A 24,585-nucleotide genomic window follows, 5' to 3' on the forward strand; every position below is an offset into this window, starting at 1 on the left:
AAAGTCATCAAGTTCTTTAATAAATACCCATTTTTTAAGATCAATTAAAAGAGCAGCGTAAAAATATGTAGGATGTGTATGGTGAATTTTGGAACTACTCGTTGCCTAGAATGGAATTTGCCTTTCAAAATTCAACTTCTTGACACACCCACATTTAATAAACAGTTGATAAATTTCAAGGCAACTATTACAGCTTTCAACGATGATAAAAAATCAGTATAAAGTGAAGTTAACCGTAAGGGTACAGTTCGTTCCCTCGCTTCGATCCCTCTCCTGTAAGCTTTTGGTTATTATTTCTCTCATTTGTGAATTCGGTTTCCTTATATCTACGTTGTTTAATTGTTGAGTATCAGGAAGGTTTTGCGCATTTTCTTATTAAAAGTTTTGTGTTTTATTTTAAAGGCAAAAATTGATGAGTGTATAAATCTGTTCCATCCAAATCCAAATCTTTATTTTAATAATTAATTAAATACATAATTAACATGTGTGCATACAAGTAAAGCATATATGAATTTCATCTTATTCATAATTATGTGTAGTGGTTAATTACCAGGCAAATGATTAGTTAATTATTTATAAAGAAAAACTATGCAAGCGTGTAAGTAATTTAGTAATGAGTAGATAATGTAAAGCCAAAAACAATTAATTCTTGTTTGGCTGTATGAACTCATTCGAGGCAGTCAATAATCATTTGCCGATGATTAAGGCCACATATACGTTATTTGTGCTCATTTGTCTCTGTCGTGAGTTACGATAATGCCGTTAATGTATCGAGTAGAAGAATAATATGGAAAGCTATTCCAACGAATGGACATTGAAACTAAAAAGAAGTTTACTTGATCTTCAAGATCTTTTCAAAAGAATAATCGATCCTTCTCGGGTATTATGGTGACATTAACACTCCTAAGGAATGACTTTTAATATGACATAACCTCTCTTTAACTTCTCATTTCCAAATGAGTTCAACGCTTACTAACCCTTTAAAGTACAGGCCCTTAACAAAGACTTCGAAACTTTTGTTTTTTGAGTTTTTCTTTTTACTTTTGTTTAAAAAAAAAAATTAAATTTATTACACTTTTATTTACTCACTTGTATTTTTCTGGTCAATTTCCTATTTTTTGTAAATAAAAATTTTCTTGTTGTTGCTAAGAGTTGCAAAAGCTATCAAAAAAAGAGAGAAAGTGCAAAAAACGTTTACCAGCAACACTTCACTGCCAACACAGTGAGTGGGTGGGTAAATTAAAGTTGTTCCTGTTTTTTTTTCCTTTTTTTTTAGCATAAATTTTCTCCAAACATATCATCTCTGCCAGTTAGTTTTTTGGTTGCTGTTGTTGTATTTTTTTAATAGAAATTTGTCAGAAGTTTTCAAAGTAAATATTTATGTTGTATATGTTTTACATAAAGTTGAAGTAGTTTCTCTGGACTCTAGAGAAACACAAAAAAAAAAAAAAAAAAAATCGGAACACAAAGCTAAAAAGAGAAAGATTACGGAGGACCGACAAGGCAAAATGAAACAACAAAAAAAAAAAAGAAAAACATTTGTTAACTAGTTTAACGTAACGTTTTTAATTTATAGAAGTTGCTGAGAAAAACGTACACTTTTGTTCTTGTGATGTGAGCAAGCGGTAAAGGTTTTCTCTTATTATTAACTAATTGACAATATTAAAGTGCCTCTAGACTGCCATTCGTGGGGATCTGAGTTCTTCTTCTATGTTTTTATACCTATCACCGAAGGATAGGGATATTCGTTTTCTCAAAACGTTTGCAACGGGCAGAAAGATGGTTCGGAGACTCCGCAAGTACATACATTCTTCATCAGATGCAAATTCTCAATGGTGGTAAGCATGTGCATCTGGGTAATGCTTGTTGTAAGCATTCTTCTGGCCGCAGAAATGGAGCTCTCGACTTCAAATTGACAGAAGCATACGAACGCACGCATGTTCAAAATATACAAATCGGTCGAGGGACAGGCCTACAACCGTGTGAACTCAGAACACCTCTGTTTATCAAAAGTTTGTTTTTTACTCGTTGCGCATAAAATTTGAACGTATATTCTATGTGTCATTCTACGGCAAGTATATGAAAACGGAAGAAATTGATCACGCCTACTCAATATTATAGGGTATCAAAATTTAATTTTTATTTTTAGTACCTTTACAACGCGCTGAAACAAGCTTCGAAAGCTCAATAAAGTATATAAATTCTTCACCTAAGCTTGTTGGTCTGTTAGGTCTGTCCATCTCTCCCTCGGCCCAGTTGAATAGTAATTGTGCTACACATTCGAAAAAATGAAAATCTAGCCTACAGATTTGCAAATTGACTGAAACCGGTCAAAGGACCTACCTAAAACGCCCACACGCATATGCAACAAAAAACTGTGAACATCTTTCCTTTCCGTATTTTGTGCTTGTCAGTCATAAAGTATAACACATAAAACATATAAATTTCGACGTTTATTTTGAAAATATAAAAAATCAGCCGACCCAATACCAATATTATAGAATATGAAAATTTAGTTCGTAGTCGGTGACGATCGATTATGATTTGCTTACATGTTCAATATTGGGAAATTTTCTTAAACGAAATATTAAATTGAATCCTCACGTAAGAAGTTATTACATAAGAATTCCCAGATTTTTTCTCCGGTAACTTTAACCCAAACTTTTGCTCAAAAGTAAGAATTGAGCAAAGAATATGGAGTCCTATGGAAATCTTTCATTCCTCTTTGCAATGATCGACATAGTTTCTCATGTAATTCGCCTACGCGGTTAAAATCAAATTCGATCAATGAACACTACTGCTGTAAGTTAAGCGAAGCGTAGATAATTAGTTATGCGATTCAAGTTAATTAGTTATGCATGTACACCTTAAACGCATTATTAGCGCAACGTGCCCAAGAAGTAACTTGCTTACAGTAAAGTGCAAAAAGTATCACTTAGTGTTAAATTTGGAAAAGTTCGTTATTAATGGGTAGCGTTACTGCGGCTGCACACGCGTGCATTTACCGAACATGTGTTTATGAGACAGTGCAAGTTATCCCCTTAAAGGTCGCTTAAAGCATCATTTGCGAATTTTGAAGAGATCGAAAAAACCGTAAAGTCCGCTAGCCGTTCCCTCGTTCGTTTATAGCGGAAGATTGTACAGATGAATCGTGATGGATAGTAGACAGGTGGACGCGATACAATATTGGAAGAGCAAAACTGTAAATCAGAGGTACCACTTCAACTGTGAAGACATACAACATTTGCGTCTCCATTTAGAGAGGTCGGATGGATGTGGCAAAGTATGGAGAAAACTCATATGTAGCATAGTAGTATGCGCAAATGATGTACGTCGCAAAAATTTGGGCGGAAAAGCTATTGCAAGATAAGCATGTACTTGGGGAGCATTCAGTTGTGACTTAACGACAGAAAAAGTATGTAATTACAAATTAAAATTTCTTAAAACGCTTGCCCCAAGCGGAGCTTGGAGCCGCTTTGGTTTCGGTTTGGATAACGGTTTTCCATCATAAGTAAGAATTGAATATTCGTTCGCAGTCTCTACGCAATAAATATTAATAGCGTATAGCTCTGTCATAACCTGTTTCTCTCGCTCTCGCTCACACACACGTAAACAAACTGTCTTTAATAAACTCATATTTTCAAATTTATAAAATTTATTTTGCTGTTATTTTTACTTACCCCGAAACTCTCGTATGTGCTTATTGTCCTTGAACTAATATCATATCCTACACAGATACTGTAACAATAAACAAAATCTAGCCACAGCCAACTGACAACATACGCATTATAATGAAATTATAATAGGTCCGCATATATGTGTGAACGTAATAAGTTAAGCTTAGAATGTTGTTTTTATATATTTAAAATATGTAAATATTGTTTACGTAAATAGAATAAAAGAAAAAAAAAAAAAAAAAAACAAAAATTTACATATAAATGCGCAAATTTTATGTGCGCAACATGTAAAGGAGTGAAAAGGCTGTTATCCCTTAAAAATATTATATTTTGAAAATTTGCTTTAAAATAAATTTAATTTAAAATTCTTTATTCTTTTGCTTGTTTACATGTTTTTCGCACTCTTTTTTCCTTTCTTATTATTTATTACTCAATTGCATAAGTGTGTGGGCGAGAGGGGAGTAAAGCGAGACAGATAGGAAGAGAGAAAGTATCTCGTCTAATATTCATAATTTTCATATATTTCTTGGGGTATCTGCTGTGTTAAAAAAAAAAAAAACACTTCCATAAGCGGCGTAAAGTTAGAGATAGAGAGGAAGCATACAATTCTCTTAAATATACTTTTGGTAAGTGATACAATAATACAACCAACAATAACAGCGGTAAAGTGACAACCAGTGTGTGTCGTGCTTCACAAATACGCACACTCTCCAATATATATATGCAGATACAGATAGTGTTACTTGTGTCGCTAGTTAGTTGGTTGGTTGGTTGGTTGGTTGGTTCGCTGGCTGGCTGGCTGCATGTTTGAATGGTTGTTTCTATGTAAATGCATCTAATTATGCAAATGGGAAAAACTTGCTTTACACTTTGGTTTCTTTCCTTTTTTTTTTGTCTTTTTTGCCGTATTTTTTCTCGATATTGTGGACTATTTTAATGCGTCTTATCTAGATGCCGTTGAATTGAGCTCTTAAAGTATTTTTTCTTTTAATTTTTTATTCTCTTGGTTTTCTTTACTCTGTTATATTGGCTCTGTCACATCTTCAAATATACTTTAGAAGCCTCGTAGAAAAAACGTTTTCGAATAGCGTGACGTATGGAATACGTGGAAGATTATTAGTCGGCCACTTTAAAAGAATAAAATGCAAAATACTTTTTAAATGCGAAATTAAAAACCGCACTGCACTCACTTTACCAATATGTTTGCAAAATTCCTCCAAAATCTTTTAACACCTAGATATTTTTGGCGTATAACGTAACGTTCGTTTCTTTCCTTTTTTTTTGTTATCGCTTAGTCGGGCTGTACCATAACATGTTTTAGCGTTCGTCTCATTCGTCCTATTCACTATTGACGCATCTCTAACCGAGGGTTGGCTTGTTATTTAATCCGCCGTTCGTCCATTTATTTTCCACATTAATCCCTTCATTGACTTATTCCTCTAGTTGCTTTTCCATTTTCCTCTCTACCTCTTCCGTAAATTTGCTCGCTTGTCAACGTGTTGTTGAGCTATAAGCACGCCAATCGATTCGTAGTGTTTTCAACTCGTCTAACTGGTCGGTTCCTGACGAGCTCTGTTCACCTTTTCCTTCGTGCGGCTATATGTATATTAATGTCCATGTCTGCCTAAACATTTATTATCCTTTTACATCGCCAAAAACGTTCGTGCTCTTATTCTTTTCTGCCGGTTCATTCATCCACTTACGTGTTTGTCCTTGCCAGTCCCTTATTGCTTTAACCAAATAATAATGCTTTGGTCGATAGTGAAAAGTCGGTCCATTAACATCCTCGCAATTAATAAAAGATTGTGTGCATTTTTTTTTTTTTTTTTGTATATATAAATTTGGGGCGGCGAATCTCAAAGATTTTCTTTACTCGTTATGGGCACAAGGGAACGTAATTTCTTCTTCTTCTTCGTTTAGCCATTGTTTCTTATATATATGAAAAGGAAATTCCGACAATCCACTCAAGCGAACGTAGTCGAGAAGAAGAAGACACCAACCATTAAAAAATGATAATTTACTTTATTTATATTCAGCATGAATACGTGCAGCTTGCTGTGCTATTGTTTGCTTACACCGTAAGATACTCTTCCTCTCATCTTTTGCTTATTCGTTTTTTCATTTAATTTGAATGAATTTTAATAATTTAAAGAGTGCATAAAAAGGATTAAAGAATTACTGTAAAGTTCTTTCGGTTGAATGCAAATATGTTTTTTTTCTTCTTTTTTCTCTCTTTTCTCTTTGTGATCAGATTAAAATTTTAAATTATTATTAATAATTTAAAATTTTCAAAAATCCTAATTCTAATATCTTTGCACACATGCGTAAATGAATATCGTAAGAACGGAAATTGAAACAATTATAGCATATGTTAAGGGTTTTCCAATAAAGTCTAACATAATCTTATTTACTTTTTTAAAAGTTTTAAATATCAAATAATTTCAGCAAACAGAGTCAAATTTATTTAAATTAAATGAAAAATCTTTGCCACATATTGGAAATATTTAGTTTATGCTAAACTTTTTCTCCGATTATCCAGCAAAGAATTTCTTTTATTTTCAAATTTTATAAAAAACATTTTATCTTCCTGTGCTCTCCGTAAAAGGTTTAATAGAATGTAATTGCGTTTTAATGGTTAAGAGACGGTATCGATAAATGAATGGCCATTGTATAGCAAAAGCTTTTAATCCTTTTAGAGGTCAGAGCATTACAATACGGATACGTTGGCTTTTAGCAGATAATCATGAAATTTTCGAAATACAATTAAAGAATGCCCTGTGGGCTACTTTCAACTTAAACGTTGCTATTGTGATTTATTTATCAGAAGATTTACTTACTAATGACTAATAAGTTTTATAGAAAGCAAACGTATTTGCGTTTGTTTCTCCCTTTAGTAACACTGTTGCCACAGCGTACATTGCTTTCAAATATTGAATTGATTAATTTCGAGCATTAATATCACTCCTTATCCAGTCAATAAAATGTGCGCCAACGGACAATACATCGCGAGAAACTAAAGTTCTTCTTCCGTGCCTTCCATTATAATATAAATTTCTTAATTTGTTGACGCCGTTTTATTAAAAATCAAGATATTTTGTTTTGGACAATGTCAGCCTGAAAGTTCCTAAGAAAGGGCTCTTAAGCTTTTAATATGAAGCAGGGAAGGAAAAAAAGTAGTGCGGAAGGGGACCTATTTTTCGAGTACCGCCATAAGAATGACGGATCTGCTCGAATATGCAATAAGTTATCGTTTGCAACGAGTGTTAAGCAGGAGGAAATGTGTGGCAGGTTCTGCCATATGCAGAAGAGCTTCATTATGTTTGAAAAATACTATATAACGAAATTTGCTTATTGCCTCCGCCTTTCGGCTCAATGCCATAAGTTGTTTTTGATAGAGGCCTGTAATAGTGCAGTCCTTAATATATCGCAGTTAGCTGATCCCAATGAAATAGGGTTAAGGTGTGAATTTAATAATCGTTCGAATTAAACGTCCGTTTCACCCAAATTCTGTTTATTTGGCAGAAAACCAGACATATTTGTTGTTGCATTCCTACGCCTGTTAATATTAAAGTTGATTATTGTTAGTGAAGATTATAGCGTTCGCTTTTGGGCGAAAACCCCTTGACTTGCCAAATTTCATTAAAACATCTCAAAATCTGCGAGTTGAATGCAAAAACATGACGGACAGATGAACCAATTTGTTTTGCCCCCTACTCATGTAATAAGTCACCCAAACTGTAAGCGTTATGCCTTTACAGACTGAGCACTCACTACCAACGTGAGATATGAATCTGCGGACCCTGCGATTCTTACCTACACAGGCTACACACACGGATAAATTTAGATTGATGCAGAAAGGAATTGCTTGGCCTGTCTAAAGTCTTTCTGGATGTTTACATACATCCGTCCAAACGAAATATATCTTTGCACCGGAACATTCTTAGCGAAACCTAATATGTGCAATTAAGCTAAAGTGAGTCCTTAAATATTATCTATTTATTTTCCCTTGATGGGTGACTTTATTAAGTAAACATGAAAATGTGTAGCGAGTTTTTTTTTTTTAGGTCCCACAAACAATACGTTAAATCATAAATTTAATAATTAATTAGATTTTAATTTTCAAATATTGGCTTCTCGAATATTTATTGTTTATGATTTTTGTGCCCGTCGTTTTTAAACACGTGTTGGTTCGTATTATTTGTATAAATAAATTATAAACAAATTTGTTTATTTTTTTTTTTAACAAATAAATTAAATTTTCTGTGACATGTATTGTATTGTGAACAACAAACCGAATAACGTTTTTGCGAAAAAATTATACGCAGAAACAATACTTAATTATTTAATATTGTTATATAAAATAAGTGTTTTATTTATTTCATTGAATTTCGCGTGCAGATTCCAGCATGCCTGTATATATGTAGATGTATATACACAACATCACGTTGTGGCACCGCATGCATAATATTTGTATGCGTGATTAAGTCTATCTATAAATTTTTGTCAATACGGATGTAGGTGTTTGTGAAAGGAGCTTAGTACCGCTTTAGCTGCTGCTACCTATACTTGTTACAGTTAAATAATTGCATACTTTATGGCATAATAATTGATTTCTGCTAAAATAATACCAAAGTTGCGGACATTGAGATTTTATACCGCATCCAGAAAATATGTTATATTTGCGAAAATATTGTAATCTCTAAGATCCTTTATACACACTACATATCTACACTTGATCAATAATAATATTAATTAATAGTTGCATGTCTCCTAAATCAATCTGTTAATGCGTTGGTTCCACCACCATCGTATCAGAAGATTTTCAAGTCCACCTGGACGTAGGATATTCAAAACAATGGATTGCTTATCCAACAATGGGACGGATTTAAGAATCGAACCAAAACGACTTCCTTCGTGTTTAGTGATTTATTCAGTCATTTCCTCGCCTCGCACAGAGCAGAGCATAGCGTAATTCATTTTTGGCATTTCACTTTATTGGTCGCTCGATCCATTTGCGTATCATGCTGCATCAGCTAATCCATCGCAAAAAGTTTTCTTATAGGGTTCTCCTGTCACATTGTTAATTTTTCTTCAACTACTTTTCAACTTCATTTCTATATAATATTGTTGAGGTAAAAAAAAAATAAAAAAAATTCTTTGTAAGTATAATACGTCTCTACTCTTCTCATTCCTGTTCGATTTCGTGCAATAAATAGTTAGTTGATTATTTTCATGTTTGTTTGAGGCTAACAAAAATGGTCCCTCCGCAGACACCATATACTCTATGTATGAAAAAGTCGAAAAGGCTAGCTCCACAATTATGCTGTTATGTGTATGCACGTATGCACTAGTGCTCACAGATAGTTATTCATTGACACAATGAGTTATTTTAATGAGAGTTATTCAACATGAAATTAGTTAAAAATTTAGTTTTGACACAATTTCATAATTATACGGTCTATGTGTATGCATTTGAAATATTATTTAATTGAAACATGCTTAAAATGTCATAAACATGCAGCGACAGAAAACAGAGAGCAGAGTAAGAATTTGCATATGAATTGTGCGAACTATTCATTACTAACTAACAAAAATATGGAACAAAACTTCAACTTTCTACATTTATTTTAAATTTTGTTAAAAAAGTTTTCGGAATATTTAAAGTTAATACATAGATTACCCCACTAAACGCAAGTTACAAGTCCATATGAAACTAAAGCAAACTTTTCGTTATCGCTTGCGAAATAAACTCTCCAATGTATGATAAAAATGTTGTTTAAAACGAAGCCGGCTTTCAGAGTACATTTCCTATAATAAGCCGGGAATCTTCGAATCATAGGTTCTTAAGGCATAATGCAGCACTTAACTGACACGATAACGAAATATAGCCGCAACTGAAGTCATGGGAATAAGTAGAAGTAAGTCGATCTGTGAGCGCATTTCTTCTAGATAGAGAAAAAACTTTTTTTTTTCATATGATCGATTACTTACGGAATGACATTTTTTGCAATAGGGTGACGGGCAGAAGATGATGCCATAACCGAATGAGCACTCACTGTAGGTGCAGCCAAAGTAAACTCTACCGCACTGGAGATTTGAATCTGCGAATATTTCCTTGGTAGGTAGTCGGGATTCTTACTTACCCGCCTACTCATGCCACTCATCTTAGTTCCCTTTTTGTTTAGCAACTTATTCTTCAGCTGCTTTGCTAGCATGTACTGTATGAGTTTCGTTACTATATATTACACGATGACTTCTGCCCATCACATGTATATAAGCAGCCTTTTAACTTCTCTCAGATCAGAAAGCCTTCATATTTCAACTACTTCTTGCTCTGCACTTAACACACCGTCTAAGGTATAGCACCACACTACTCACACTAAATTTTTAAAAAGCATCTGCCTAGTGATACTGTCATATAAAAGAGCAGCCGTGGTGAACGACTTCCCAGGGGATCCACAAATCTTGTGGCGTACGTAAAAGAATATCGAATATACAAAATTTGTGAACCTAATAAATTGCAAACATCTTTCGTTAATTTTTCAATATTTTTCAAACCAGCGGAAAAATTGGTAGTAAAATTGCGCAATGTGTGCATTTTCTAAAATTTATTTGCTTATAATATTATATAACGATCATTGAAGAATGATTGTGACTAGACAGAACAGCAAATATATAGTTTAATGGCCCTTTAAGAACTCTCTTCTAGGGTGCAAAGGCAATTTTTTTTTTTTGCTTTCCAATCTTAATAAATCAGAAAATGTTCGAAAATCTTTAGAAAGCTCAAGAAGTTTTTATGCTTGTTGCATCTCGAAGCTTTATCTACTTATGAGTGTAGCGTTGTTATGCACTTAAGTGTAATTCAAAATGAATTCTATCCTCCGAATAACTCTGCTTTACCAAACAAGATCAGGCAAAAAAGGTAGGAAAAGTCAAGGATTTCTTTAAATTTTGTGAAAGAAATATAGAGTCAATAGGTTTCTCTGTCTGACTGCGTTTTACGCCAAACATTTTAATCGACTTTCAATAATTCCCTTATATATACTTTTAGTAAAGAAAGTTAGTTGAATTAAAACTTTTTGAATGGCGTTTTAACAATTAAGTAACATAGATTTTGGGATTCGCTTTCAAACCTCGCTTTCGCTTGTCGTTTCGTTTAACTTCTTCTTAAGCTATCTAGCTAGGAAAGAAGAGAACTTGAAAAATACCAGCTTCTTCCGATTCACCGAAATGGTTTAATTTGTAGTGTGATCGCATACCGTTGTATGCATCCACTTTGAAGTGCGACAGAATTATGCTAAGTTTGCATAATTCTGTAAACAAAAAAAAAAAGTAAAACAAAAATTTTGTCGTACTTCAACTGGCTGGGTATTGCATTTCGTAATGCAATACGATGCCACGCGCCCTAATCCAAACAATTACTATCTGTTTACGTTAGAATAATTTAGTGTAATAATTTCTGTATAAATAGCCAGGTAAGAATCGAATAAAGTCAATTGTTATCAATCAATTCAACTTAGCGTTCAACTCGCTATTTTATTAAAGGCGTTAAATCCGCCTGAAGCATAAAGCTTATAGTTAGGGAACGTCTCTTGCCGAGCTACATTGGCATTATATGAGACGGCTAGACTTGGCGCATAAAAGCCGAGCAGCGTAGGGCTAATACTGCGGTACACCATATCATTCATATATACAACATCCGTACTGTACTCAGTACCACAGAAATCATCATCTCTTTTTTTATTACAAATTTCAATATAATTTCGAAATTCGTCCACTTGATCGAAAATAATACGAATTTATTAGAAGACCTAAAACGAGTTGCAAATGTTTAAAAGCTTTTCTAAGAATTATAGGTTTTTTCATATGTGATTTCCTTAAAAGCTTAAGTGCATTACGCTTAGGCTTTTAAGTATATAGCGAAATAATTTTGAAACCTCTTTTGCTAGAACAATAATATTTCACTGACAAAATTCGAGTTACAAAAAAGAAATACAAGCTGTTAACAATAAAAACTCTTCCACATCTGGCGAAACACATATTGCTGCCGCTACTCACTAAGTTTCCAAAAGCTCCGTTACCTGATCGAGGAGAATGCAAATTTATTGTTATTCCTATTTACATATTTATTTTACACCAAAGAAATGAATTCTAGGACTAAAAGTAAGACCGCCATTAGCGAGCAAAGCTAGGGCTTCTTTTTTCATGCACTGTTCTACTTGCTGTACAAGCGTATGTTAAGCTGTAGCGGTGTGTAGACTCACAAATACATGGTATAGACTCCTCTTTTATTGTCTCGATCGATACCTAATTACCTTCTGCATTGTTTTAAGCTTGTCTGTCCGTCCGTCCTGCTTCTACAGTCTTATAATTGTTGTATGTTCTAATGAAACTTGGCACACCGAGGTATTCTGGCCTTTGGCGAACGGTATAAAAATGATAGATAAGTGGTTTAGGCACTTAAAAAAGTTGAATATTATATAGATAGTACGTTCTCTACCCACTTTTAAGATGGCTATCAGGTTAAATGCTCCGAAAATGAGCCTTGAAATATTGGAAAGGATTTGGCACTCACAAAGCATATGTTGAATAGTAAAATTTTGCCCGCAACAGCAGACTGGAGGAATAAATTTTTTAACATGTTACTCTAACTGAAAATACTCCAAATTATTTGTAAGGCTTAAAATATAAGTATCGCATTCCGCATAAGTGCCACTGATAAACATCACAATTGCGCTGATACGCACTGAAGTATAATTTGGAAAGAATTTCCAAGCCTTCTTCTATAAAAAAGATGTTCGTTAACGAGCGATCACGCTAGGGAAAAACGAAGAGAAAAAATAACAATATATGGACCTTTACCAATATTGACAGTGAAAAATGTTAAAACATCAAAACAACTTCAATCAAAGCTAAAGTGTTCGAAAACCAAAAAAAAAAAAAAGACGAAAAAGAGTTAGAAAAAAAGAACTGCACTTTATAGCCAATGAAATCCTGTTGTTAAAAAAAAGAACAAAAACAACAACTGAAACTAAAGCTTTAAAGAATCAACGAGAACACGGATCTATAGAAAGGCAAGGAAAAGCTACAACACCCACTCAACAGAACAACAAATTCTGGTGTTTGTACAAATACACAAAAAATGTTGCTGCAAAAGAAAAAAGTGGAGAAAAAAACGTTTAAATCATTAAAACGCATACAAAAAAGAGAAAATGTACGAAAACGTAGTAATGAACGTACACGACTACGAATTTATCTCTATAGCAATTCAGAAGCCGTAAAATTCTGAGTACAATACAAGAATTGATGCTAAGCCAACCCATGCTCGCTTTACTTTAATGTTTTTCTAACGACTCCAACCGCACCCACTTTCAACACTAATGAATAATCAAAGCTTAGAGACAATAAAACAAAACAAAAAAAAAAAAAAAAAAAAAAGAGTTGTTCATGAACAAAGACACACACACACACGGACATGCACCTCCACTCCATTCACTTTTCGACATTTACAAAATTGCTTGATAAACAAACTGCATATTAAGAGCGAAACATGCAAAAACAAATACAATTGTGTTGCGCAATAACAATGTAGAAAAAACGCGCAAAACAAAACGTAACATTGTCAAGATATGCACATGAAAACGTCTGCAGCTTTAGCGCAATTAAAGATGAATTTCTTTTAAAAGATATCTAAGAAAAAAAACACCCATGACAGCCACCCGTGATAGTAAAGAGAATAGCAGCGAGTGCATATTTAACAAAAAACCCAAACAAGCTGAGTAGTTGAGGAATAACCACATAAGCGTCCCTCCTGCTCTCTCTCTCTATCGTGTCTTTTTCCGTTTTCATCTCTATAAAGAATATGCACGTGTGTATGAGTCAGGGTTAGTGAATACATGACTAAGATTTTAGTAGTTTGTTAGACACATTCACAAACTTACACATACACATACACATGCACATACACAAAAACGCAAACACATACGCACGTCTATACAAATAGTAAGTGAAAAAAGCAGAAAGCAAATGCAACAATAAATTGCTGCTGATGCTGCACAAAAAGCTGCCCAGAGAAACCCAGCAAAGCAGCAACAACAAAAAAAAGAAGAAGAAAAAATATTAAAAAATGAGAGAAAAAAGTAAGTGTATGAGGTACAAAAACTCCAACTTCCGTTAAAAATTGACTTGTGTTGAATTTAAACGTTCCTTGTTTTGTTGTGCTCCTCCACTTCTGATATGTGCCATCGACAGTGAACGGATATGCGAATATAAAATGAAAGTAAAGCAAAAAGAAAACAGAAAAGAGAAAAGAGAAAAACTAAAATGGTATAGAAACACGTCAAATTTCTTTAAATTTATTTTGCTTTATAGCTAAAATTTGTTGTTTGTTTTCAGTGTTTGCTTTCAGTATAGCTGCGATCTTTAATACTTGCTCAGACAGTGGCGCGCAAAAATATGCACGTACCCTTCTTCCAAGCACAAAAAAGCAAAGAAAAATGGAAATTAAACAAATGCGTCAAAACATTTATTCTAACAGGTAACGCCAAAAGCTATGCTACAATTTTCATACAGCAGTAAAGTTTACAATTTGTACAGAGGTTTTTCTGAATTTGAGAGATGGTGTTGTTGTTGTTGAGAAATTGTTTTTTATTTTCGGTACTTACTAATGCATTCATATACACGCACATAGGCTTGCATGACTCGATTCTTACTTTTATATTTAATTTTTACTTTCACTATCCTGAAGGTTGGGGAAATACTGAGACGTTGTAAAACTCTCAGAAACTCCCCTACGAAGTGAATACTTTCTTAATCGGTATCAATTTGTGAACCTAATTGAGCATGTTTGTCCGTAACTTTGTCTGTCCATATGTCGATCAGTAAAAAGCATTCTGTTGATTACAAAAATTATGCGAAAATATTGCAAGTAGTTGCAGACACTTGGACATTGAAAGCGTACTAATTTAGTCAAAGAGCGCGTCTAAAGTACACCGTAAAATGACAATTCCTTTGCATTCAAAAGTAAAAAAATATAGGATTTTTGCTTATAAACTGTAATAGATATAACGATAAAAATTACCGACTTTGGATGATCTGACAGTACCTGAGAGATCGGCCATATGTACTTAATATCACGGATAAATAAAATTTCATTTTGTTCTGTTTCCTTTTTTTGTTTTCTTTTTTCTTTCATTTTAAGATAAAGCGGGGAACGAACAAGATTCGACGATAGCCAAATGTACTTTTCTTTGATATTTTTTGGTTTCCTTTAAAAAAGCGAAGCATACTTTAATGAGAATTTGAAAGCGAAGGCATCAAAGCCAAATAGACAAAAGCGATTAGCACGTGGTTGGTCGAAATCAATGCGGATAAATTTTCTCATATCACTTTCGCTTACAGCTTTTACGTGTCTTGTGACAGATTTGCGATTAAGTTCTACCCTTTTGAAAATAAAAAAAGGAAATAGCCGCAAAGCTCACATACATAGGAATGTTTTCCTTGCATATGTAAAATATAAGCAGGTGATGGTGTCGGAATAACAATTTCTTATAATAGCGATAAAAATTTTGCGTCTTAAATTAATTCAGAAGTCAGGATAAGCTGCTTATATAACTTTTAAGGGGAGCTAGGTACTTGAGTTCATTGGGCTCATTAGTGCTCTCTTACTTCTTATCCAGACTTTCTTATCTGGCAGACGGCCAATCTGGCTTTTCATGGAAGCTCATGAAAATTCCCCTTTCTAAATATGCTTATCGGTCAAGTTTTCCACTCTTGAAAGTGGAAAAATTTTGGAAAAGAAATTATATATACTTATATTTATACATGTTTCTTAACTTATTCCGAGAATAGTCTGAAACCGACCGGCTCCATCATCGTAAAATCTACAAGTTTGATATACTTGTGTAACTTAAGAATTTCTTGGACCGGTGATCCCTAGCGGCCCTCCAAGATGACCATAATTTTTTCGCAGGTTCTCTTCAATTCGCCTCGAAAGTGAATATTTGTTCCATCTATTTACTGTGTAAATTTTTTCTTATCAGGCGATTGCTATTCAATCTAAGAGGGATTACTTCCTGACATGTCAACGTTAAAAAATTTTCCAAAGACTGTAAGCCATTAAACAAGGATTAGGAACTTATCATCCGCCCTTGAAATGTTCCAAGAAGAAATTCTGACATTGCAAGTCTAACGATTTCGAAAGGCTCGACTTCTTTCAGATATACGTGCAGTATATCTTTTTACGTTATGTAATAGATTTGATCATTTAGTGCAATGAAAAAAGAAAAGAAGAGAAGGAAAAATATATGGTATCCAGACACATGAATGGACAGACAGACAGATAAATTCATTGGTTAACAAACAAATCTGCAGACACACAGCGAATGCAAAAGTGCATGTGTATACTAACAAGCGGATGACCCATCGACGGAATTAACGGATGAACACGCAGTAAACGAATTAACACGCACAACAACAATAGGATCAGCGATTGTAATTAAATCAATTCAAAATTCGATAGCATAAAAAAGTTGATGTCATTTCATATTTGCTAACCCAATGGTAGTACGAGGTGTTCCCCCAAAGCGAGTAAAGCATTTACTTGTTCATGCTATACAGCATAAGTTTATTACGTATATTTGTAAATCATTGTTGTTCGCATATTTTATGCAGTTTAATTGTTCACTTACCGCAGCATGAACATAGCATCAAAACAATAATAAATTTTATGAGACGATTAAAGTTGTTACTAACACTTATGAAACGGTTTCTCTTACTAATTAGCTGATTATAGCATTCGTGGTTATCGGTATTAGTATTATTGTTATCATTATTACTATTATTATTATTATTATTATTATTATTATTATTATTATTATTGTTGCTGTTGTTACTGCATATGTTGTAAACGCGATTTATTATTGCATTGCTACTGCTGTCTGTACGACGCAGACCGGGTGTTTGTATGTCTTCGCAAAGCACATATTTAGAAGCCCCAGTGCACGATGTTAAAGATGAGCATAAGCACCCACATTTCTTGTTGTTATTATTGTCGCCCGACAACATGTTGTTGCTGTTTTTTTCTGACATTTACCTTTTGTTTCTCCTATTTTTTATTGCTGTATAAATTTTGAAATTTTGTTTTCATTTTTGTTATATCTAAACATTATCATCACACAACGCTTTATTGTTCAGTTTGTAGACAAATTTTTATGTTAAGACCCAAGCGTAGAGGTTGCTAATGGTGTATTATCATATTCGGTTGTTGTTGTTGTTGTTGTTATTATTGTTACTCTTCTGCTGTTATAAGTATTTAAATATAAATGCATACGCATGTCCGCTTTCAGTTCAAGTTGCATAATAATAATTTAAATGAGTGATGTCTGCTTGACACTAATTAAGTGAAAAACAAAAAATCATATAAACACATGGATTATTTGCAACCATTCATTATCATGGCGTTGAAGACAATTATGATAGAGATCATGATGATGGTGATGATAAAGATGATGATGATGACACTGTTTGTCGACGAGAAGCCGGTAAGCGCATATATCTCTCTAGTTAAGGAGCATTAATGAACATATGCCTGCAAAGCGGCATATGATAAATGTTGTAGACATTCTGCTTTTGACATAAACACGAACGTATGAACTTTATGATTTTTCAACAACAAAAAAAAACACAAATAAATAAATAAAAAAAGGAAAAAAAAATGTTTTTTTTTTATATTTTTATTTTAGTTTAAGATTTAGTTTTAGTTAATGATTCCGTTTTTTTCTTTATTTTTTTTTGTTATTAGATTTATTTAAAGTATTTTAGTTTATTTTCGTACGCGTATATTTCTTGCGACTACCGAACGTCTGACTGCGCCGATCTCATCTCGTAATCGTGAATTTTATAACTAAACGCAATAGACTTTCACTTAGACCTTAAAACTCTTCGTTTAATGCACGCACACACACGCTTTCTTTTTACTTTTCCGGTGAGTTTTCTTGCGGTTGGCGCTCGTTTGCTTACTTTGCTCGCTTGCTGTTGTCTTTTTAAGATTTCATATTCGATGGAAATATGCCTAAGCAACATGTTGCTTTAATGTGAATTATTGGAAATGTTGCTAGTTTTTGAAAAACAAATCAAAAAAGTTTTTTATTATATTTTATTATTAGTTTTACTTTCTCTTTAAACTAATTTTGGCTTTGGCTTGTTTTCGCATTTCAAAGCTTTTTTCTTCTTTTTCCCCTTTTTACTATTAATGTTATTATAATTGCGATTTTCTTAGGAAGTTATTTCGTTTTTCCTTTGATATATTTGTGTTATGTTTTCAGTTAAAATTTTTTTTATTTTTTTACTTGCTCTGAAATCGTTTATTTGCTTAGTTTACTCTTGTTCGGGTTTATTTTATTTTTTATTTCTTTCCTTAAAAATGTCTTAATTACTTCATATATGCATACACACATACCTACATGAATGCATATATGTATATTCCTTACTATGGGCTGTTTGTTCTACTTTCGTATATAGTTTGCTTTTCCCAAAAGTTTGTCTTAACTTGCAGCAGCACATGTTGTTTTGTAGGTCATTCCAATTGCTGTTATTTGCTTAGTAAATGCTGTAAATGAGAATAAGAAAAGAAGAAATTATTAGTATTTTTTTTTTCGCTTTTTCACTTATTTTATTTTATTTTTTTTTTTAGCTTTAGAAAAAGAGATAAGAAATGTTTTAGTAGTAAATCATTACGAAAATATCATAAATAATTTATGTCTTGCACGAAACTATTTCTCATGTACAATTTGATTTGTATTTAAGAAATAAATTCATTTGACTTGATAGCAATTAAAAAAAAAATATTAAAAAAAAATTTTTTCTTCTGACTCGAATGGCTGCGACACAACCCCTATAAATTCCTTTTTTATATATTTTTGTTTTAAATTCAAGTTAATTAATTAACTTGACGTTACCATAAAGACAGATTTGAAAAAGCTAGGTTTTGAAATCAAAATTTTTCTATTTTAAATTTAAACTGAGTGAACAAATGCCTCGTTTAAATTTTTGCTATTAGGAAAGAATAGCGTATAAGCGCTTTCTTGTTATTAATGGAGAAGTATAGTGGAGAGAATATATCTGAGTAGATTATTCTCGATCACTAAGAAAGCGCGTTAATGCAACTAACGGTTCCTATCGAAGAAAAGTGCGGGAAACTAAAAATCGCAAAAACTGAGTGAGTTAACGCAAGCATTTGTTTTTTTTTTTCATTTACCCAACCATTAGCGTCATTATTATTCGTTATTCAAGCAGTGGTTACTATTTTCCTTATTATATGGCATTGGTTTTTCAGTTAAAAATTTTGTATATCTAGTGTTGATCAGATTTCAAGATTTTTTTCTTATTTCTCAGGAAAGCGATCAAAAGGAAAAGGAAAAGACTTTATACTAATACAAGAAATGACTATTGAGCTGATTTTCGTCTTGATGGCTCGAAATATCGACAAAATGCCGCATTTAGAAACCAAAAATCGCTCGAGTAGCTCTCAGAAAAAGAACGTGCCACTCTTTGTTATGGACTCTGGGCTCTGGGAAGCGTAACATCGGAATATTTTTCCGTAAAAATGTGCCTGGTCAGGCAGTAACAGTTAACGATCCTCGCGCTATCGCGACATGATAATGAAATTTTTTATACCTAAATTGTAAAATCTGGATGCAGACAACTTGTGGTTTCAAGGCGGAAGATGATGTCGCATTGAATTATTGTATCAACACTGTCCAGCCACATTTGTGCAAAGTGGAAATTTTCTCACACAGAGCATGTATGTGCCAGCAAAGTCTTCCTTGCTTCACCGCTGATCTTGATATATTGATTTACAAAACGTACAATGTTTTAACTATAAGTTTGTGGCGCTTATCCAAATTACATCTTGTGAGAATTTTAAGGCATACTTTAGTGGTCGACATATCTCATTAATTGTAGACCTATTGTTGACATGACAATGAAAGCTACGACATAAGTGACACTCGAAAACATTGAAAGAGTATGGAGAATGGCATTCGCTTCATGTGAGACGATGCACGAATGCCGTACTTTATAATATTTTAACGCAGTTTCCTTCGCAATCGCACTCTAGGAAAGACTAGCAATAGTATAGTAATCATAAAGCTTTTGAACGTCTACAAAACTTTGTACTGAAAAACTAAAATCTTTCGAAAGATTTGATGAATTTATGTCTCCCTGTTGAGGTCAAAGTAGAGCTTAAGTCATATGTGTGTTTACGAACAGAAAATCGATTGCGAACAACGTTTTTTGGAAATTCAATCTAAATTCAATCTAAAGCCTTAATATTTAGGTTAACTTTATAGAAAGTCTTTGCATATTTATTGATATCAATCACTGGACGCGTTTGCCATAAGTTTCTTTAATATCAGTAAATTACTGTAAAAATTCAGATTTGTGCGCATAAGATACCTAAAATGGATAACAATATGGCAAGAATTCTTAAGCAGAGATTCATTCGTGCTGCAATTGTAACTGCATATCCCACAATGCGGCTTGCAACAAATGCTAGTTGATTCTTGAAGCATCAATAGCAGCGCTTGCTTTCTTTGCATTAATTTGCCTTTTACTTAACATGCTGTCTAATGCCAATCAAAGTAAATATGAACGCATTTCGCTCCGTTCTAGCGATTGTCCTTTCTTTGTGAGAAATTGATGTATGTACGCGCCTATGACATATTGTCTTTCGTTTCATGTGTACTTGTATCGTATTTGAAGTAGATTTATTCGATATGAAGATGAAGCGAGTGTCACACTGAAGTCTTTGTCTTTCGTTAAGACAAGAAGAGAAGCACGACAAAAGTAAAAACACACACCACATACTGACGCTATTTGACATTGGAGAACTCGGATAATGCGATATGTACGCGTGAACACACACGCATAGAGTTGTCGATGTAACTATGGTTTTTAAAATCAGATGAGTGCTTATGTTATTCTAAAATTTTTGACATTTCTTGCGTTTGCTTTAAAAACGTGAATAGGGGCAAATGTCACGATATTAAAGGGTGACGTTATGTATATGATCTTCTTCTTTTTAAGTCAATTAACTCGCAAGTTCTTTTCAAATATTCAGAGTATTTGTTCATTTTAAATAATAAAGAATTTTAAATCACAGCAAGCTACTTGGCTTTGATTCTATACACATATTTATGTATATATGTACATATTTTTTTAGGTCCATAAGTCTTTTAAATTATAAATTAATTGAATACAGATTAAAAAAAAAAAAAAAAAATGTATATAGGAAACTTTAATACTTTAAATCACAACCAAATTGAAATCATTAATCAATCGTGCCCTTAAACAGAGAGAAAAAAGGGCAAATAATTATATTTTATTTTTTATTAATATAATTGAAAACCTATTGAGGGAATAGTGTGATAATATAACGTGATTATAAAAATTAATAAAATAGCGAAATGAGAAAAACAAGTATAATAATGAATAATTAATATTCAATGCAACTCTTAATTAACCGCCAAGTGACCGTGTAAAGTGATTAATGAAAATTGATTTTTAATATTGCTAAAAACGGTTATAAAAAATAAAAACAACAACAACAACATATAAATAATGTTTTTTTTCCCCTTTTTTTTTCTAGTAGTAGTAGTAGTAGTAGTAGTAGTAACAATAAAACATAACAATAATCAATATTATTAAGCATAGTATTACAAACAATCGGGGTATTACACAAACAAAAAAAAAACAACAAGTAAGAAAATTATATTCGATCGCGACCGAATTAATTATACGTAAAAAGGAGTAAAAAAAAAAAAACAGGAAAAGAACTAAATTTTGATACCCTACAGTACTGAATGGGCGCTGAGGTGATTTTTTCTATTTTCAGAATGAAAGCCGAAGTGTCTATGGTGTACATGTTGTATTTTATGAGTAACAATCAAAAAACAGAGAAAGTCAAGATGTTCGTAGACGTGTCCTTGGAGCGGTTTGGATCATTTTAAAATTCTTTTGCAAATTTGTGAGTGATATCTTCACTTTTGCGAACGGGTACAATTGGCCAGACGAACAGATGGACAGAGTGATATGCTTAAATGCACTCCGAATTTGAAATAGGCCAAGAATGCATACATTTTACAGTAGTTTTGAAGCTTGATTCTGCACGTGAAGAGAATTCAAGGTACAGGTACTTTAGCGTCGTCCATAGAATATCCGTTCAAATTTTTGTAGATTTATCTGCTGTAGTTTATGAGTAATAGGCAGAAAGCTAACGTCTTATACCTTTTGAAAAACAGAGATGCTCGCATTTTATCTACCACTGTAGACGTGTGCTTCAAACGAATTGACCCATTTTGAGTACCACCTGCAGGCAAGAAATTCCAATGTTTCTCGCAAATTTGAAGTAGAGATAGCTTGATTTTTGCGGCTATTAAGATGCTTGCAACAGACTTTACACAGACGGTCATGCGTAAATCGATTGAGGAGTTGATACTGATTGAGAGTATATATATACTTGCGGGGCCTCTGAAGCTTTTTAATGTCCGTTGCAAACGTTTTGACAAAATGAATATAAAAAGAAAAAATATTATTATCCATATCATAGTAATTTCATAAATATTGCCGGACTGTAAACCATAAATTTACAGGAAAACGGGAATCAAAAGTCAAAGTATTTATCTTCGAGTATCACTACTGAATAATTTATCTCCCTGATCGGGAATTTAATTTAATTAACTTAAGTGATTTGCATAAGTAAGGAATACATTTAATGAATTTCATTAAGTTTTATATTATATATCACCCTTTAAATTAATTAAAAAACTAAATAAATAAATAAAAATCGGGCAAAAATCGCTTTAAATTTTCATACAGTCTTGATTACTATTTTAGTGCAAATATCTCGTGTAGAGATTACTAATGAAAATATTCCGTAATTTCACAGTTTAATATTGCAGATGAATTAAGCGCCCATAGCTTAGGCGTTTAGGAAGTTTGCCTCTGAAGATGACGACGAACATGGAGAGAGAAGAAAATGATTGACGGACGGTTGAAATGATCAAGATTGATTGATAGACAAAATTGACAATTGGTTAGAAAGCTTGGTTGAGGGACGGGCAGAGCGGTAGATAACTTGAATGACGGAACAGCGCACTGTTTAGTTAGAAAACAGCAAAACTTGTCGCAAAAGAAACCTGTGCAAAAATAGTATATAAATATGGTTTCTAGCTATAATACCGTAAAGTAATTCCATCAAAAGTCGTGCGCAGCTGTTTTCCCTTCTCATACATGTGTTTATGTTAATATACGATTCGTCGTAAAACCTAAGCATTAGAAATATATTTAACTACTCAGTCAAATGGACTTTGCCGTCATTTGAAATTTTGTTTCCGAAAAAGTTGAGATATTTCACAGTCAGGAAAAGGCATATGTCATATGTCAAGTATACGTACATCGCTGGTCTCACATGAAAGCTTGCCGCGGAAATTTTGACTTGTGGCATGCTCTTCTCTCTGTTTGGCATGCGATTACTAATGTCTATTCGCTTTTTAGAAATTTACGGACATTTTCGACCTTTTCCCTAGACGCCAACTTTCGACGACGGTGAACGTTCTTTTCTTTCTTTATGATGCCAACTTTGCAGTGCAAGAAGTTGTTTTCAACTTCTGATTGCGGCGATAAATCGTCTTTTTGATACTAGCTTCTGACAATTGTCTACAGCGATATAATTTTTTCCCATCCGCAAGCAGATGGAAAGATGGCTATCTTAACTTTGCTGATGCCGGTGATGCCTTCTTAGACTGTTCTTCTTTCCTATGTAAGTAAAAACTAACGGTTCCTTGGGGCCCATTTCGAGGTATTGCGAAAGCGGTTGCGGGATGGTGTTACCCAAATGTCGCAGGGCCACTGGTTGGCAGTGCGCTGCTACGATGTCTGTTATTAAGTTAGAAAAAGACGCGCAGCGAGGAGAATAGACATATGATGAGATGGGCTGGCAGATGGAAGGGTGGATAGAAAGATGAGGAATGTGTGGAAAAAGGCAAAACAACGAGCAGAAAGGCAACGTGGCAACTGGGCAGATGGACCGCACTTGCACGGAAAGTCAATAGGTGAACAACAGGAGGACGGAAAAATAATCCGTAAGGGATGTATTACCTTAACCAACATATGAATACTGTGCTCAAATATTCATTAAATTTCACTTGCAAGATTAACATAGTTGGAGGCTGAATAAATTTGCATACAAAGCATTCATTAAGTGCATGCAATTTAAAGTTTAGCTTATCAAGCGTATAGCTCAATCAAGGCTCCTCGCATAAGAAACGCGCGTTGACTTGTGTCTAACCGGAAATGCAGTCAGATTTTTCTGAAATTTAATAAACGCTTTGTGTAATCGTATTAAAAGCCACATAAAGCTGTTATTTATTAATAAAAAGTACAACAATAATGATTTTAATAAAAGAAACGAACATTATGTTTATACAAAACAAAACGCATAAATATGTATACATCATAATACACACTAACCCTTTAAACATTTAAAACAAATTGTATTCATCACTCAATTTTATGTTTATGTTCACGGTGATGGTGTCTACGCGCCAAAGAAAAAACAAAAAGTAGTAATAAAAAATAAAGAACGCCACAAAGGAAGTTGTTTCACCCATATGCTGCCATACTACAATTATATATATACGTGTATTTAGTTTATCACGAGAGCACACCAAACAAAACAAATTAATAAAATGCATCATTGGCAAAAAACAAATGATAACCATACACAAAAACAATCAGTGAAGCAATATAAAGCAAACACACAACTGCTGTGGTCATACATCCCCACATCCACAGCAACTTCTATCATTCCCTTAAAATATTTAAGTTTTTTCTAGAGTTTATCCCTAAA

The 24,585-nt window shown here is 33.3% G+C and overlaps 1 protein-coding gene across 2 annotated transcripts in view; it reads right to left on the minus strand.

Annotated features, from left to right (window-relative positions):
• The window catches only part of LOC119640717 (probable serine/threonine-protein kinase clkA), a 167,254-nt gene that overhangs the window by 81,059 nt on the left and 61,610 nt on the right, over positions 1-24,585 (minus strand). Inside the window, exons 2-3 of one of the 2 annotated variants that reach the window (XM_038038917.1) lie at positions 18,136-18,285; positions 16,367-17,069 (exon numbers count right to left, since the gene is read on the minus strand). In XM_038038917.1, the coding sequence (XP_037894845.1) occupies positions 16,367-16,766 (400 nt within the window). In that variant the 5' untranslated portion in view covers positions 16,767-17,069; positions 18,136-18,285. Of the gene's footprint in view, positions 1-16,366; positions 17,316-18,135; positions 18,286-24,585 lie in introns of those variants that run through there. The other variant, XM_038038916.1, reaches the window with a different exon arrangement.

Source organism: Glossina fuscipes, unplaced genomic scaffold (genome assembly GCF_014805625.2).
Source record: "Glossina fuscipes isolate IAEA_lab_2018 unplaced genomic scaffold, Yale_Gfus_2 127, whole genome shotgun sequence".
In the NCBI taxonomy this organism is placed as follows: Eukaryota; Metazoa; Arthropoda; class Insecta; order Diptera; family Glossinidae; genus Glossina; species Glossina fuscipes.